Source organism: Rhinolophus hipposideros (assembly GCF_964194185.1).
Source record: "Rhinolophus hipposideros genome assembly, contig: SUPER_9_unloc_3, whole genome shotgun sequence".
NCBI classification, from domain to species: Eukaryota; Metazoa; Chordata; class Mammalia; order Chiroptera; family Rhinolophidae; genus Rhinolophus; species Rhinolophus hipposideros.
The window spans coordinates 18,482-34,581 of record NW_027669495.1 but is presented as its reverse complement, the minus strand read 5'-3'; the positions used below and the strand labels follow the sequence as shown (position 1 = coordinate 34,581).

General features: G+C 38.1%; 1 protein-coding gene across 1 annotated transcript in view; it reads left to right on the top strand.

The window, feature by feature from the left end:
- Positions 1-16,100, top strand: part of LOC308502956 (ankyrin repeat domain-containing protein 26-like) — a gene marked incomplete at its 3' end in the record, with an annotated part of 46,709 nt that overhangs the window by 13,812 nt on the left and 16,797 nt on the right. Inside the window, exons 6-8 of the mRNA XM_081080765.1 lie at positions 197-267; positions 607-700; positions 15,375-15,577. Of these exons, the coding sequence (XP_080936891.1) occupies positions 197-267; positions 607-700; positions 15,375-15,577 (368 nt within the window). The remainder of the gene's footprint in view (positions 1-196; positions 268-606; positions 701-15,374; positions 15,578-16,100) is intronic.

Sequence of the window (16,100 nt, the reverse complement as noted above, 5' to 3'; positions counted from 1 at the left end):
AACTTTTTCACACAATCTTTTAAGCAATTCCAAAGAGTAAACTTGGTTAACTGTGTGTCCAGTTGGTAGAAATTCATAATGAACAGTCCCTCACATATATATAAAAAAAGGGGAGCAACATCATTGCAACAAGTTTGCGAACTTAATTGTCAGATGTCATAGATCATCAGTAAACATAACTTTTTCTTTATTTTAGCTGCAAGAAGCAGGAGCTCGACATCCAGAGGATGCACGATGCACTGAGAAGATGCAAGATCACGTGCAAAAGTATAAGTTAAAGCAGCACAGAAAATAACTTGAGTATTTATAAAGCAGATGTGTAGTGTAGTATGACTATTAGATCAGTTATAACAATAAACACATGAGTGTGAAGCTGGGTCAAAATGTCAGCTTTGAGCTACCTTGAAAAGAATAATTTGTGTACATTATCTCTAATTTTGCATATTATGCAAAATTCACAACTAGAAAAATAGCACAATTGCCAAATCATGCGCTTTTCAAATTGTAAGATTTTATGTAGTTGCACCTTAGATATTTGTTCAGTGATTATGTGGTATGCTTTAAAGTCAAGGTGTGAGAATAATTATGTCAAAATATTCACTTTAGGCTTGCAGCTGAAAATACTGACCTAAGACTGACAAATAAAAAGCTAGTGGGCATAATCGAACAGCTTCTCAGGCACCTGTCAGGTACAAGTTTGGTAAGTGAATCTCTTCATTTCTGTCATACTGCAAAGGAATTTCTATGTCTGTCATAGTAGCATATAAGGATATTTTAGACAATAAGAACAGTCTCATTAATAAAAGTACTGTATTCATGTTGATACTACTTGCTGGGAGTAACGTAATTCCTCTCCACAGAGAAAGAAATCTCAGTTCATAAAATTAATGATTTTTGTAGTAAGATTTTTATAGAAAAAGATTGTGATAGTCTAAAGGCAACATTTGATATACACCATGTTTCATTTATCCTTTCGTGTGTACAACATTTGGGTTTTTCCAACTGTTGGCTGTTGCTATTTATGCTGCCACAAACATCGGAGTACAAATATCTGTTTGAGTCCAGGCATTTGAGTAATGATTTGATCCAGAATTCTAAATTTCCCTTGAAATCTAAACCCTTTAGTGAGATTTGGAGAATGAATTACTTTTAATGTTCTAATTTGTTTTCTTCATCATTAACGAATACTGGGTCATTAGGCAAATGTTTCCTGAAAAGAATATACTTTTCTCTTTGTTGGATTTTGAAAAAGAAAAGAGATGCCAGTGTAAAAGTAGAAATGAATGCCCAATCAAGTCCTTACATAGTAACATAGTGCTTCTAGCTTTGCAAGTTTAGAAACTAATCTTTTTCCATTCACTTGAGTTAATCATACGCTTTTAAAAATTTAACAGTTCGATGTCAGAAAAGATTGATGTGTCATCCAGGATGACAATTTCCTGATGGACAGTGAAAACCGTGTCACTATCTTTCCTAAGCAGAACAACATTCCCCTGCCATCCTTCTGTCCTCTGTAGGAGAGGCTCCCTAGGATTTCCCATCACAAGATCGCATTGTGACCCCTGAGGTGGACCAATGACATAGATGTATCTTCCAGCTGGTGTCTTTCAGTCACAGTAGCCAGGGCTAAGCAATTTCATTAGACAGTCATGCCCATCAAGGGAAACAGAAGATTGTTCTGATGGTCCTTCTTGTGGCCAAAGAAACTTTGAAAAAAAATTTTTGTCTAGACTTCTTGTCAATTAAGTCACATTATGTTGCTAACATACTTTTCATATGAGTGACATGATAATGTGTTGATAAGGAGTCTTACATGAATTTGAGTTCCATGAGTTGTCACATCACAGCTTTATAGAGAAATCTATTATATTAAGGTATCAAAAATTGAAAAATTGGGGATTTGTGGTCAAGATAGCAGAGTAGGTAAATGCCATGCTTGCCTCCTCTCACGACCACATCAAAATTACAACTAAACTACAGAACTATCATCACTGAGCATCACCTGAAGTCAAGCTCAACCAAAGTCGTCCTACCTCTAGGGACATACAGAAGAAGTCACGTCGAGACTGGTAGGAGGAGCAGAAAAACAGAACGAGCTGATGCCAGACCCTTGTGCGACTGTCAGAAGTCTAGAGGGATATCTTGCTTGTCGAGGTCCACTAGGGGTGTGAGAGGTCCCAGCTCCACACCAGGCATCCTAGCCCAGGATTCCAATGCTAGAGAGAGATGTCCCCATAGCTTCTGGCTGTGGAAACCACTGGTCATTCTGGTTGGGTGAGATAAAAGGATGGCTAGAGTCCCAGTTGATTCTTTTATAGGGCTTGGAATGGGCTTACTAACTGACAGATTCATTTGCCCTGAACTCTAACACTGGGCAGTAGTTCAGGGATATAAGGGGGGGAACTAAGTTTTTTGCCTTTAGGGTGATGGCTGGAGGGGAGCTTCTTCCCACACAGAGGTGCTTGTAGAATCCATTGTTTCTGTACTGATCCATCACCCGTCGCAGTGTGAGACATAGACGGCCTCCATCAGTTGAGTCTACATCAACCTGGCTAACACTGTCCCTGAGAACAGTGATTCCCTGAGAACCTGCCCCACCTAACTTGAGAGCCAACCCAAGCTTCTTCCAGTGACTTTTCCAAAAAAAAAACATCCTGTCTTGGCTCATGCTGCAGACTTGCCTAAAATCTCTCAAAGGTTCACAAAACCTAAATAAGCGTTACGTGGCCTCAGCTGTCTTTTACTTCTTGCTGTGTAGACCCAAGATGGCACTAATGGAAGCTGGCTATGGTTCATAACTGGAACTCTTGAGGCACCTCCAAAGCCGGTGCAGGTGGCAGCCATCTGCATCCTGCTTTGTGGTCAAGCTAGGTGGCCCTCGCAGGACATAGGCTGCGGCTGAACTAGGCCTGTGGCCGGGCCACTTCTAGGAGTCCCTAGGGCTGACATACCTGGTGGCCATCTTTGGACAGAGCAGGAGCATCACCGCTCTGGTGCCTCCCAGAAAGACACAACCAAAGTGTACACAGGGCAGACACCAGTGCCCTGCTAAAGCAAATCCTGCTCTGTAGGGGCAGCCCCTGCAAAACAGCTCCTCCACTGTAGTCATGGTCAGTCCTCACAACCACACAGTCTGACGATCAATGCCTCCCATTGACATACAAAGAGCAACAGAGGCTGCACTACAACAGGAGAGCACAGAGAACTCACACAAGGGGCAGAGCTGCAGCGCCTGGCTCTGGGTACCAAGGAGGCTGTGCCACACGGCCCCACAGGACACCTACTATATAAGGCCACTCAGATAGGCCTGGGAGACACAGCAGTCCTACCTCATACACAGAAACATTCAGAAGGAGGGAGCCAACATGGGGAGTCAAAGAAACATGCCAAATAAAAGAACAGAAGAAACCGCCAGAAAAATACTGAGCAAGATAGAGACAAGCAATCTATCAGATGCAGAGTTCAAAACACTGGTTATTAGGATGCTCAGGGACCTCAAGAAGAACTTCCACTAAGACATAGGAAACATAAAAATGAAGATAGAAAACATAAAAATGAACCAGTCATAAGTAAAGAATAAAATAACTGAAAAAGCGAATGTCTTAGAGGGAATGAAAACTGACTAGATGAAGCAGAGAATCGAATGAGTGATTTAGAAGATACGGTAGCAGAGAATACCCAGTCAGAACAGCAAAAAGAATCCAAAATATGAGGACAGTTTAAGGGACCTCTGAGAATGTCAAGCATACCAACATTATCATATGGGGTACTACGAGAAGAAGAAATGAAGGAATTCGAAATGTACTTGATAATGACTGAGAACTTCCCTAACTTGGTAAAGGAAATGGACATATAAGCCCAGAATTTCAAAGAAGATGAGCCCAAACAGGCCCATACCAAGAATACGTCATAATTAAAATGCCAAAGTTTATAGGCAAATAAAGACTTTAAAACAGCAAGAAAAAAGCAGTTAGTAACCTGTAAAGGAGCACCCATAAGACTAGCAGGTGATTTCTCAAGAGCAACTTTGTAGGCCAGAAGGGATTGGCACAAAATATTCAAAGTGATGAAAGACATGCCTACAACTAAGATTTCTTTACCCAGCAAAGCTATAATTTAGTATCATAGGACAGATCAAGAGCTTTCAGGAGGAAAAAAAAAAAAACTGAAGGAGTTCATCAGTACCAAACCAGTATTACAAGGAATATTAGAGGGACTTCTTTAAAAGGAACAAAAAAGGAAGAACAAAAATATCAATCATAAAATAGCAGTAACTACATATCTATGCACAATTACTTTATGTGTAAATAGATTAAATTCTCCAATCAAAACACAGGGTGGCTGAAAGGATAAGAAAATAAGATCCTTACATATGCTCCCTACAACAGACTTGCTTCAGATCAAAAGACACAGAGACTGAAAATAAAGGGATATTTCATGAAAACAAAATAAAATTTAAAAAGCTGTGGGAGCAATACTTATATCACACAATATAGACTTTTAAACAAAGGCTATCACAAGAGTTGAAGAATGACCCAGATATCCCACTTCAGAGTATTTATCCAAAGAAACCGAAAAATGCCAATTCGAGGCGACGTGTACATCAATATGTTCACTGCAGGATTCTTTACAATGGCCAAGATGTGCATGCAGCCTATCAATGGATGAATGGATAAAGAAGAGATGATACATGTATGCAATGGAATATTGCTTGGCCACAGAAGGAAATGGGCTCTGGCCATCTGTGGCGGTGTGGATGGACCTGGAGAGTACAGTGCTGAGTGGAGTGTGTCAGACCGAGAAAGATGCACTGTGATTGTGCTTCTAAGTGGGATTTAAGAACAGAACAAACAAACAGAAAAATGTTCATACATACAAAGAACATTTTGTTGGTTGCCAGCTGGAAGGGGGTTTGTGAAGTGGGTTAAAAGGGGAGAGATTAAAAAGTACAAATTGGTTGTTACAAAGTAGTCATGGGGATCCAGGGTATAGTATAAGGCATGTATTAATGATATTGCAATAACAACACATGGCATCAGATGAGTACTAGATAATTTAGGGTGATAGATGGGAGAGGAGTTAGGAGCAGGGCGGAAAAGGTGAAGGGGTTAAAAAGTACAAATTGGTAGTTACTAAATAGTCATGGGGATGTAATGTAAAGCATAGGGAATATAGTTAATACTATGACAATAACTATGTATAGTGCCAGGTGGGTACTGGATGAGTCAGGGGAATCACTTTGTTAAATTACTTAAATTCTAACCACTATGCTGTACACCTAAAATTAATATAAAATAATATTGAATGTCAAAAAATAGAAAAATTTGTAAGCACACCCACAACTGATTAAGCTTATACCAAAATAATGAGGGACGATAGGTTCCTAGGGGAAGTAATTAGGATCTCGACAGAATTATCAGCCACCATAAGGTCTACCCTGTAAATCAAAAGTTTAATTATGACAGGTTTCAACGAATTCGATCAATAGCCCCCAAGGTGAGAGAGTACCTGGGTTAAGATATTTGATTCACACAATGTGAGAGGAAGCATCTGGACTGGGAAGAAAGGATAGCTCCAACTGACTTAAGCTGTCAAACAAGATGGTGGAGTGTACTTGCAAAAGGAATTTCAGAACACTTCCATAGGTCAGGTCAGGTCCCAAGGAATAGGAAGTTATTCAATAGAGCAAACAAAAATGGAAAGGCGAATAGTAGATAATGTGAACCTTATGAAAAAACTTATGCATTCTGAGAGAAAAATAGGACAAAGTATGCTGGTCAACATCCTAAGGGTGAGGAGCTGCCAAGATCTGAAAATAACGCTATGTTCGTAGTAACAGTGATAAGAATCCCCATGAAATGTACCAGATGAGCTGATCCACAGCAAGTCATGGTTTATGAGTGTGTGGTTGAGGGACACTGTCTATGAGGAGCTCGAGGGGAAAAAGGAAAGTACAGATGACCTCAGTAAAGGGGTCAAGGCTGCCACTGTAGATGAGGGAATGTGGTTTGAAGCACTAGGATTTAAGGACCTGAGAGCATTTAAAAAGAGGAATAGAAAAGGGTCAAGGCCTGCCCACCAGGACTGCTGTTTAGAGATGAGTGGGGCTGAGAAGACTATAGAAAGGGTGTGGGCATCCTTATCAGTTGCTGCTGAGAAGTAAAGCAGGACAAGGACTAAAGAGATGACCCTGAAAAATGTTTTCGCGCAATTATAAGGACAGAAAGTCAGGCTCTCATGTAAAAGAAGAGAATAAGTGGCGAAAATATGGACCTGGGGATGAGACCACATATTAAAGAGGGTTAGAGTCTAAGAAGAAAAACAGGATGACAGAAAAAGTTACAGGAATCAAGAAAAAGTTATGTTTTTACATAATATAGAGAAGATAAACTTTAAAGAGAAAAATATTTACTAGAAAAGGAGAAATTGAAACCTATGGAAGAACGCTTACAGAGAATGAGAGTCTTCATCTGATGCTCATGTCAGATTATCACAATCTAAGGGGGACTGCACAGGAAGTTTTCAAAGATTATCATACGAAAATGTGATTCCATAAACCCTGTAAAATCTTGAAATGTTGATGAAAATGTCTCTGGGAGCATTTCTTGAAACTAAAATGTAAAGAGAACCACTATTTAAATCTATTCTTTAACACTTAGTATTTTTACATGTAAAAGCCTCTGTTTTTAAGAAAGTTTGGCAATTTAAATTCCAGGAAACCAATGATGACACTGCAAAATCCATTTCAGCTGCTTTAAGAAATGTCATTGTTTTTGAACTCTGTCCTTATTGGTATCAGGTCTACAACTACATTTTATACACCTGTGTACACATATTACTCATGAGCTCATGAGGAATCATATTTTAAAGAAAGAAGAGTGAGTCTCTAGATTTTTAAAATTAACTTTCTTTAAAAATGTTTTTCAAAGTCTGAGGATGAAAAGGAACAATTAAAGTACTATGAGAAGTTAGAATCTCTGCAATATAATATGAATCAACAAAAGAAGAAAAATGATGAATTAGAGACAGAGGTTACCAGGTAAGGTTTTAATATTTCAGATCATGTCAACCATTAATTACTATTTCATTATAATTCTCACTTTATGAAAACCTAAGTACAAATGTATTTCATACCTGTAATTTTCATAATTAAAAAAGCTATCCTACTTACAAATTTACATCAGAAACTCAGCATAGTCAAACTTGTGTGAATGCCAAAATATTATACCTACTTTTGAATGATTCCTAAAACTATAATGACCGTGTCTTTTGCATATACTGTCAACTGCACTCTTCCTGGTCTCCCTTGAATCTTTATTTCTGCAGGATGTCTGTGCTCTCTTTGGTAATCTTTCCTTCTTTTCGTAGTGTTCTTGCCTTCAGCATTCTAACAGTTTAATGTCTAAAAACCTATCTGTGGTATTGTTTAACAACATCAGAATTGTTATTGATTTGGCTTCTATGTTCTTTCTACTTTTTTGTCAGTTATAAAATATGTCATACATACCAAACCATATGTATAACTTAAAAAAGAATGAGATGAGTAATCATCTCACTCAAATAATAATGGAATCTTTCCCAACGTCTGGGAAGCCCGCACGTGGCTTGCTTTCTGTTTACTTGCTGCTTACTGAATGAAGTTCTTTCTCTGATTCTCCTCAGTGTTTTTTCTCCCATGTCACTGTCTTTCTCTGCATTGTTTTGTATTCTCATTTTGTTAACTTTGTGCTAGCAAAGATCTCTTCGTAAGACAGACTCGAAGAGACTGTGACACATTATCTCTCCAATTTCCTTTCTTCTAAAGCCCTGCCCCTTTCCTTTCCCCTCCACTCAGACTTCAGATTTTTCTTTCCGGTTTCTCTTTCTATTTTGAATGATCTCTTGTTGGTACGTACTTTCTTTTCTTCTGGTAGACTGTGGTCAGTAGGCACCGAATGGTATTTTGGCGTGTTTTCAAAACATCCACATATATTATACTTTTCTTCTTCACCTTGGATACTAATCTCTGGTTTATAGCTGATATTTAATATGTTTGATACTAACAATCTTAAGTGGATATTAATAATACTTTAATTATAAGAACCTTACATTGTTACAATGTGAAGTCTGTATCATATGTATCACAATTGTTTTATGTTACTTACCTAAGATTATAATTTAATTAGTATGCTTTCAAACTCTTATACTGGAACAAATAGGAGAGGATCATAATTTATAGATTTGTTTATTTTGTATGATAGACATATCATCTCTTTAAATAATTCCTAAACATTTACTCTTAAAGAATTTGACTTACTCGTTTTCTACAATTCTGCAGACTGAAGACCCTCTTTCAGAATACAAGGATGCTACATGACAGTCAAAATGGAGAGGTTAGTTTCCTTGGAGATTTAGAACCCAATCAATCTGAAATGGATATTCAGATGGCTAGGTTAAAACAGAAGGTACTTTGTAATCCGTTTGGGACCCAGAAATCACTTAATTTGGGGAAATAGAAACCACTCAATGCTTTGAGCAGTACAATACTGATTTCTCTCTTAATTTTACAGACTCAAGCAGTGAAAAAGATAGCTTATTTTCTATATCATTTTTCTATAAAAGGGCATACTGTTACCTCTCCTATGTCTCAACCCTGGCTAGTGATCTAAAGCCAAGAAGGACACCGTTGCATGACCCCAAAGCACTGGCTCCAATCTTCATTGAGATATAATGAACATAGCATGCAGTTCCATCATTTAAAGTGTGCAGTGCAGTGGCTTTTAGTGTATTAAAAGCTTTATGCAGTCATCATCACAATCAGTTTTACAACATTTTCATCACCCTGGAAAGTATCTGTGTACTGTTAGCCTTCACCGTGTGCCAGTCTGCCCTTCCCACTCTTCCTAGCCCTAAGGAACCACTAGTGAACTCTCTGCTCCATATTGTGGTTTTGATGTAGTTTTTTCTGATGAATAATGATGCTGAGCAATCTTTTCCCATGCTTATTATCCATTTGTATAACTTTTTTGAAAAACTGTTGTTTCAATTCCTTTGCCCTTTTAAAATTGCACTGTCTCTTTCTTGTTGAATTGTAAGAGTTCTTTATATATCCTGGATACAAATCGCTTATCAGATATAGGATTTTCAAATATTTCTCCCTTTCATTAGCTTGCTTATTTAGTCTTTCAATGGTATCCTTTAAAGCACAGAAGCATTTTATTTTAATGGAGTCCAGTTAATCTATTTTTTTAAACACTCAATTACGAACTCTTTCATGAAGACGTATACCTATGCTTTCTTCTAAGCTTTTATAATTTTAGCTTTTACATTTTGAGATACTTTTTATATCTGGTATGATGTAGAGCTCTAATTTTTTCTTTTGCATGTGGATACCCAGTTGATCCAGTATCATTTGCTCAAAAGACTATTCACATCCAATTGGATTTTTTAGCACCCTTGTCAAAAATCACTCGGCTCTACATATGAGGTTAATTTCCGGATCCTTAATTTTGATTCATTGATCTATAGATCTGTCCTTACGCCATTACCAAATCAAATGTTATGAGAACGCTTCCCCAGTCATCTTGCATATTACCAGATGCCTTATGGAATAATAAAATGTCAATGTAGGGGAATATCTTTAATTCCACTTCTGTGGAGATGTTTTGCTTCTGGATGGAGACTGTGGCCCGCAGACCTTGGTGATCTTATGACATGATGGGATATTAGGCTTACAAAGTCGACTCATTCCTTTTGTTTTCTTCATTCAAAACATTAATCTTTAACCCAGTGCTTCCCTTTCCCTCCCATTTCCATCAAATGTCGGTAATTAGATCTGATACTTGGTGGACAACTTTCTTCATTTTGTCTATCTCCTAATCCATAGCCTCTTCCATAGATTTCACTGTCTAGGAAAGAGAAGATGAAACCTGGACCATCTGCTTTCCTCTTTAGAAATCTCTCTAATCCATCATCTTGCAATTGAAAAGTAGATTCTGTTTGACCCGGTTCTTTTCTGAAACACTGGTGCCAATCTTGTTCTTGGCATAGATCCTACATTCTCAGAAACACATTGAGATGCATAGTTGTACCTTTAGCTTCATATATAATTAATGGAATAAATATTTCATCCCATCCAAAGAAAACATTTCAAGAGTACAGCTGTTAAAATTCAGGAAGTAATTAATCAATCAGAAACAAATAATAGATTCGTGATGTGAATTGTAAAATGTCAAAGCCTTTTTATGTGATACGGAGAAGCATTTCAGTATAAGATTCAGAAGACATGGTCTTCCCTTTTCATACAAACAAGCTTGAAGTATGGTAAAGGAGAGATTGTATTTAAATAGTGCCAGAGGACACTATGATTGTTTTACTACTGAGATTAAAAATTATTCCATAATGCTCTCTATTTTCTCACCGAGGAAAAGGAAGTGAAGATTGAGTACTAGATTGATGAATAAATATTGAAAGCTGCCTATCTCTTTTAGAATTTTAGGGAATGGAAATCAGGAAAAAGGTTTGATTTTGGTTATTAACTGGCTATTTCTAGTTTTACAACTATCATACTAGAAATCATATGTCTCCTTGCCAGTCTTCCTTATCCTGTACGTTGAGGGAAGCTTCTAAAGATGCCTACCTGCCTAGCTGTCATTGAAGGGAACCCTTGAGAAACTTCTTATGCCTTTTTTGTATTCACTGCTTCTTCTCTTTAGCATTGTGTGTCATTAATAAGTCAATCTCCACATTACTTAGATTACACCATAAAGGAGACTAAAGGCATACCTCGGAGATATTGCAGATTTGGTTCCAACCACAGCAATACACTAGTAACCCAATAAAGTGAATCACAAGAATTGTGCATATAAATTTATTTTACACTAGTCTGTAGTCTATCAAGTGTGTGGTAACATTATGTCTAAATAAACAGTGTACATACCTTAATTAAAAAGTACTTCATTGCTAAACTGCCAAACATAATCCAACTTGGTCGGAAAAGTGGTATTCATACACTTGCTAAATGCATGATTGTCCAAAGCTTTCAATTTGTAAAACATAGTTGCAAAACAGAATACAGCAAAGTGCAATAAAAGAAGATAACTGTAATTAATAACTTATAAGTTACGTTTACTATTATCTCTTTTTTTAATCCAGAAGGTGTGGCTATTTTTTCCTTAACTCTCCAATGGAGTGGTTGAAATAAACAACAGTTATTTGACTCACAGATCCATACTTAAGAAGAGTGTGGCCAAGGCCATCTGTCTCCGTTCCCCTCAGCTTCAATTGGGGCAGCTCGATGGCTGGAGGCTGCAATCATTTGAAAGTTTGTACAGCAATGTGTCCGGTAGTTGGTGCCTACTGTTGGTCGGCTCTCTAGCTGGAGGAGACAGCAGGAACAACTACACCTGAACACCCGGCTCGCATTGTGGCCCGAGCCTCCCCACAACACGGGGCTGGATTCCAAGGTTCAGATCCTCAGAGACATAACCAACAGGAGCTGTGTTGCCCTTTGTGAAGGAGTCTTGGAATTCACACGAAATGTCTTTCAACATATTCTGTTCATTAGGAGCAAGTCACTAATGTTGACCCATACTCCAGTGGTTTTATGCAATGAATATTTCAAAATTTACGGACACATTTAAAAACCACCTTGATCTGTCCACTGGCCACAATTCTTTATATTCCCCCCACATGGAAAATACACTCATCCCTACGCAATACTCGCCACAAGTCTCAATTTAATGGCATCAGGCTCAGGTTCGAATCTAAGATTTTACCATCTTAGTCTGGTGCAAATGGGGGTGAAGGGCCTGGGTTTTGGTTTCTAGGATAAAGCTCCTTGAGGACAATTCCTTTCAATATGAAAACATGAGAAAGGAAGAGACAAGTTATCTACCACCCACACACCCAACATTCTGCTCGACTGCTGAAGTTTCCCCTGCAGAAATAGAAAGTGGAAGGCACGTTAGTCCATAGCAATTCTGAAATACAGCCTGATGTGTGCTGTCCGTTCTTTGATTAGGACTTAGTCCTAATCATGCCAATGCTCTCCATGGCCCTTTGCTGTCCCCTGTGAGCTCTTTGTTCTGTCCTTTTCATAAGAAATGACCTGTGCTTGCAGCTCTTCCCTCAGAGTCATTCCTCCACCCAAATGTCTAAGACCCACAAGCCTCCTCTTATTTTTCACTCTCTTGGTTTTTATTAGTCCAAGGTAACAAGGTGGTTTTTTGCTACTTGATTATCCTAAAAACTTGGAGTTGCGTGAGAGTTTATTGGGGTTCGTGCCATTAGAAAAGCCACCGTCATAAATTGTTTTGAGATAAGCTCTTGGGCTTCCTGTAGCTGTTGTAGGACCATGCCTATAAAATTATTTTCCTTTTAAGAGCCTTCCAGGATTTAAGGCCCCACCTTAACTCTTTCGAAGTCTTGAGGAAGGCTTTACAGTCTTGTCCTCATCCGTAGATCATGTCTTCCTGGGAGCACAGCGAATTTGATCTTCACTCAGAAGCCATTTCTTCATTTTAGCATGATTTGACAACAGGGCATGTGGGAGAGGCTGTAATTGGGAAACACATTTGAACACAATAAGTCCTGGTTCCTTTACAGTTCACAGTCTTTTGTTAGCTCATGTATCTCATGGATGTTACTTGGTTACTTCACAGCAAAAGTCCCCTTTTATCCGGATTTCAGACTCATTTTCTTCACTAGCTGAGAAGTCTTTGTGGCCAGCCTCTTTAGGGGCCCGCAAGCCCCCAATAACCGTCTCTTGGAGGCTCTTGTGGGTGTCGTTCTCATTCTTCTCCACATCCTTTCGGGTTCCACCTACCTCCTGGTGGAAAGGCACTCCTACAGGTTTTAGATTGCTTTTCTTTGTGGCCTCACACCATTTTGAATATCAGTATCAATGCCAGTTGTTCATTGCTGCTCAAGAAACCAACTCAAAAGCTAGTGGCTCAAAACAGCATCTGTTTTGTTCACCAGTAATGCAGTTGAGTGAAGCTCAGTGAGACTAGCTCATTTCTGTTCCACTTGGCATCAGCTGCGTTGCCATGAAGCTGCGAATGAGAATCATCTAAAGGCTGTTACACACACGTGTAGCAGTTGAAGCGGGGTTTTGGCCGGGATGCCCACTGGGGCCGTCTCAGCGCGAACATCTGTAGGAGGCCTCACTGTGTGTCCTGGGCTTCTTCATCTGCACAACATGGTGGCTGGGTTCTCAGGGCGAGCTTCCCTGAGATACAGATGGAAGCTGTATCACATTTTCTGCCGCAGGCATAGCATTCTCACAGCAGTTCTGCCCTATTCCATGCACTAGAATCCAGTTACTTCCTAAGGCCAGCACATATTAAAAGGGAGGGAATTTCATGGAGAAATGTCAAGAATTTGTAGCCATGTTTTAAAAACACTACATCCATCCACTCACCTCATCTTACCAAATAAGCATTGTATCTAAGGAAAGTAGTTCTACGCAACTCAGTATCACTGAAATTCCAGCAGATTTGTTGTTGTTATTATTGCTGTTTAGGATGTTCTTGTATACTGTGGAAAGAGGATTACAAGATAGCATTATCGAATTAAGACACTTTTTTGTTGTTGAAAAAAATGTAGCGATCATCTCACTAAACATTCACAGTGTGAGATGTGATTTCTCCTTAACCTTGGGAATCATTTCTTCTTGAAAGCAATTCAAATTACCATGAAACATTTGTAGCTGACGGAGGCCTAACTAACTCAAGATGAGTTACTCGTAACTCCCTACAACTTCGTAAGAAATTACGGAGAGTTAAAATGGGGAACAGGTGAGAGACTATCAACTCAAAGGTGACTTACAGTCATTTTATAGAAGAAAAACGTGAACCAATCATTCAGGAAATCGTAGAAAATCAAGTACAGATGTTGTGTGGCAAAGTCGATGACAATAAAGGATACATTTTTGAGTCTCCTGGTGCTTTTCTCTTTGTTCTTCATTCTGAGTAATGCAAGTTTCCACATAATAAGGATCTACTACAGTACGGATGACATTTTATGGCAACTGAGTTTATTTCACAAGTTGATACTGGTTTGGGGTTAGACTATTCTCAGTCAACTTCCTTCGTAACCAAATCATACTATCTTACTCATTCAGAATGAGGCTCTCAAAGCAAAACTGGAAACTGCATCTTCAGAATGTCTCCATCTGTGGGGTGGCCAGTTGGCTCCATGGTTAGAGCATCGTGCTGGTTACAATCCTCGGTAACGAAGGTCGCTGGTTCGATTCCCACATGGACCAGTTAGCTACACCCTCCACAACTAGGTTGAAAACAATGGCTGGAGCTTGGAGCTGAGCCCCCAGTGGGCGGCCGGCCAGTTGGTTCAGTGGTTAGAGCGCAGTGCTCATAACACCAAGGTTGCCGGTTCGATTCCCGCATGGGTCAGTGAGCTGTACCCTCCATAACTAGTAGATTGAAGAGAACAATTTGACTTGGAGCTGAGCTGCGCATCCCACAACTAGATTGGAAACTGTTACTTGACAGGGAGTTGATGGGTCCTGGAAAAAACACTGTTCCCCAATTATAAAAAAAAAATTTGTTTTAAAAAGTGTTTTTAAAAAAAGATATCTATACCTTGTTGAAGAAAATCAATCTTAAACAGGAGTTATTATCTATGAAAGGAGTACAAAAGTCATGTGAAAAAGTAGAGAATAAAAAGAGTGGAGATAAAAATTATTAAACCTCAAAATTCATATAGTCACGAATGTGGTAGAAAAGAGTGAAGCAGAACACAGTAAATTCTGGGATATTGAAGACTGAGCAAGACAGGATGTAGTAGAAAAAGTTTTTAAATCTATTTTTACAGGTTAATTCATTGATTTTTAACACACCTTAATTCATTTTGCTGCAAATTACGTTTTCGATATGCATAGTGTATGTGATTCTTCTACTCCCCTTAATGGCAGTTGTTTTTATTTTTTATTTTTTTAGATTTTCTGGAACTAAGGTGCTATTTGCTTCTCCTTTTAAATATTTCAGTTCCCATCATTATTATCACTCAATTGATCTTTGAGATTTGTTCTTTCTGGATAATCATTTGATTTTTAAGACCAATTGATATAAAACGAGACTATTAGGAAATAAAGAAAATAAAATGCACCATATTCTTAGATTATTAAGTCATATTGTTCAATTTTTAAAATTTAAAATTGATTCTCTTATTGGAATTGTTAGATGAGATGATTCAAAATATTTTCATGATTCAGATTTATTTTATTCCGTATTGATGATAAATATTTTAAACTTCAGCTTTTTTCACATTTAAATTGCCGTCCAAATCATTGACTTAAAACTAAAGAATACTAACAGACTGTAATTATTCAGTTTATAATTATTTTTAAAATGTATCCTTTCCGTTGGCTTTAGGAACCAGCAGCATCTCAAAAAAACGTACACCCGTTAAATGACCATGTTGGCGCTTACATAAGTGACATGGAACTCAGATTTAAACGTCTGGAATCTGAACTCTTCAAAGTGAAAACTTCTTGTAAAATAGAATTGGAAGAATGTAAACACCTCTACCTAGAGGAATTAAAACTTAGATCATCATTGGAAAACAAACTAAACAAGTAAGTCCAAAGTCAGAGAAAATCAATCGAGCTCATTAATTTGCCTCTAAAGTATAATTTTTATCCAGGCAGATTCCTGAGATTGATAGGAAATGAAAGCTTACTAAATAGTATAATTTTGGAAAATGATGTTAGTGAATAAATTACTTTTAAAATGTTAGTTAGTTCAGGACATTTGCATCTCTCTCCATTTTTGGTTTTACATGATTGTATTTTTCCTTCTCGCGGTTTTCATAGAGTTAATCTGATCTACCAGTCTTTAAGCAAAGTGTTTTTGAAGCTTTATGATTTAGACAACGCTATTTATTATAAAATTTCTTGTCAGAATTCCCCTAAATAGTTTTTAATGAGGTAACTATTTATTATAAGATAACAACTTAAACCAAAAGGGTTAAGTACTCCGCATATTCTGGCACTTGGTACATGTACTGTCTCCATTGTGCTCTGTGTTATTATCTCTAGAGGTCGCTTTCAGACAAGCTCTTCTTTCTAGTCTTTCTGATGTCCACAAAGGCATATATGT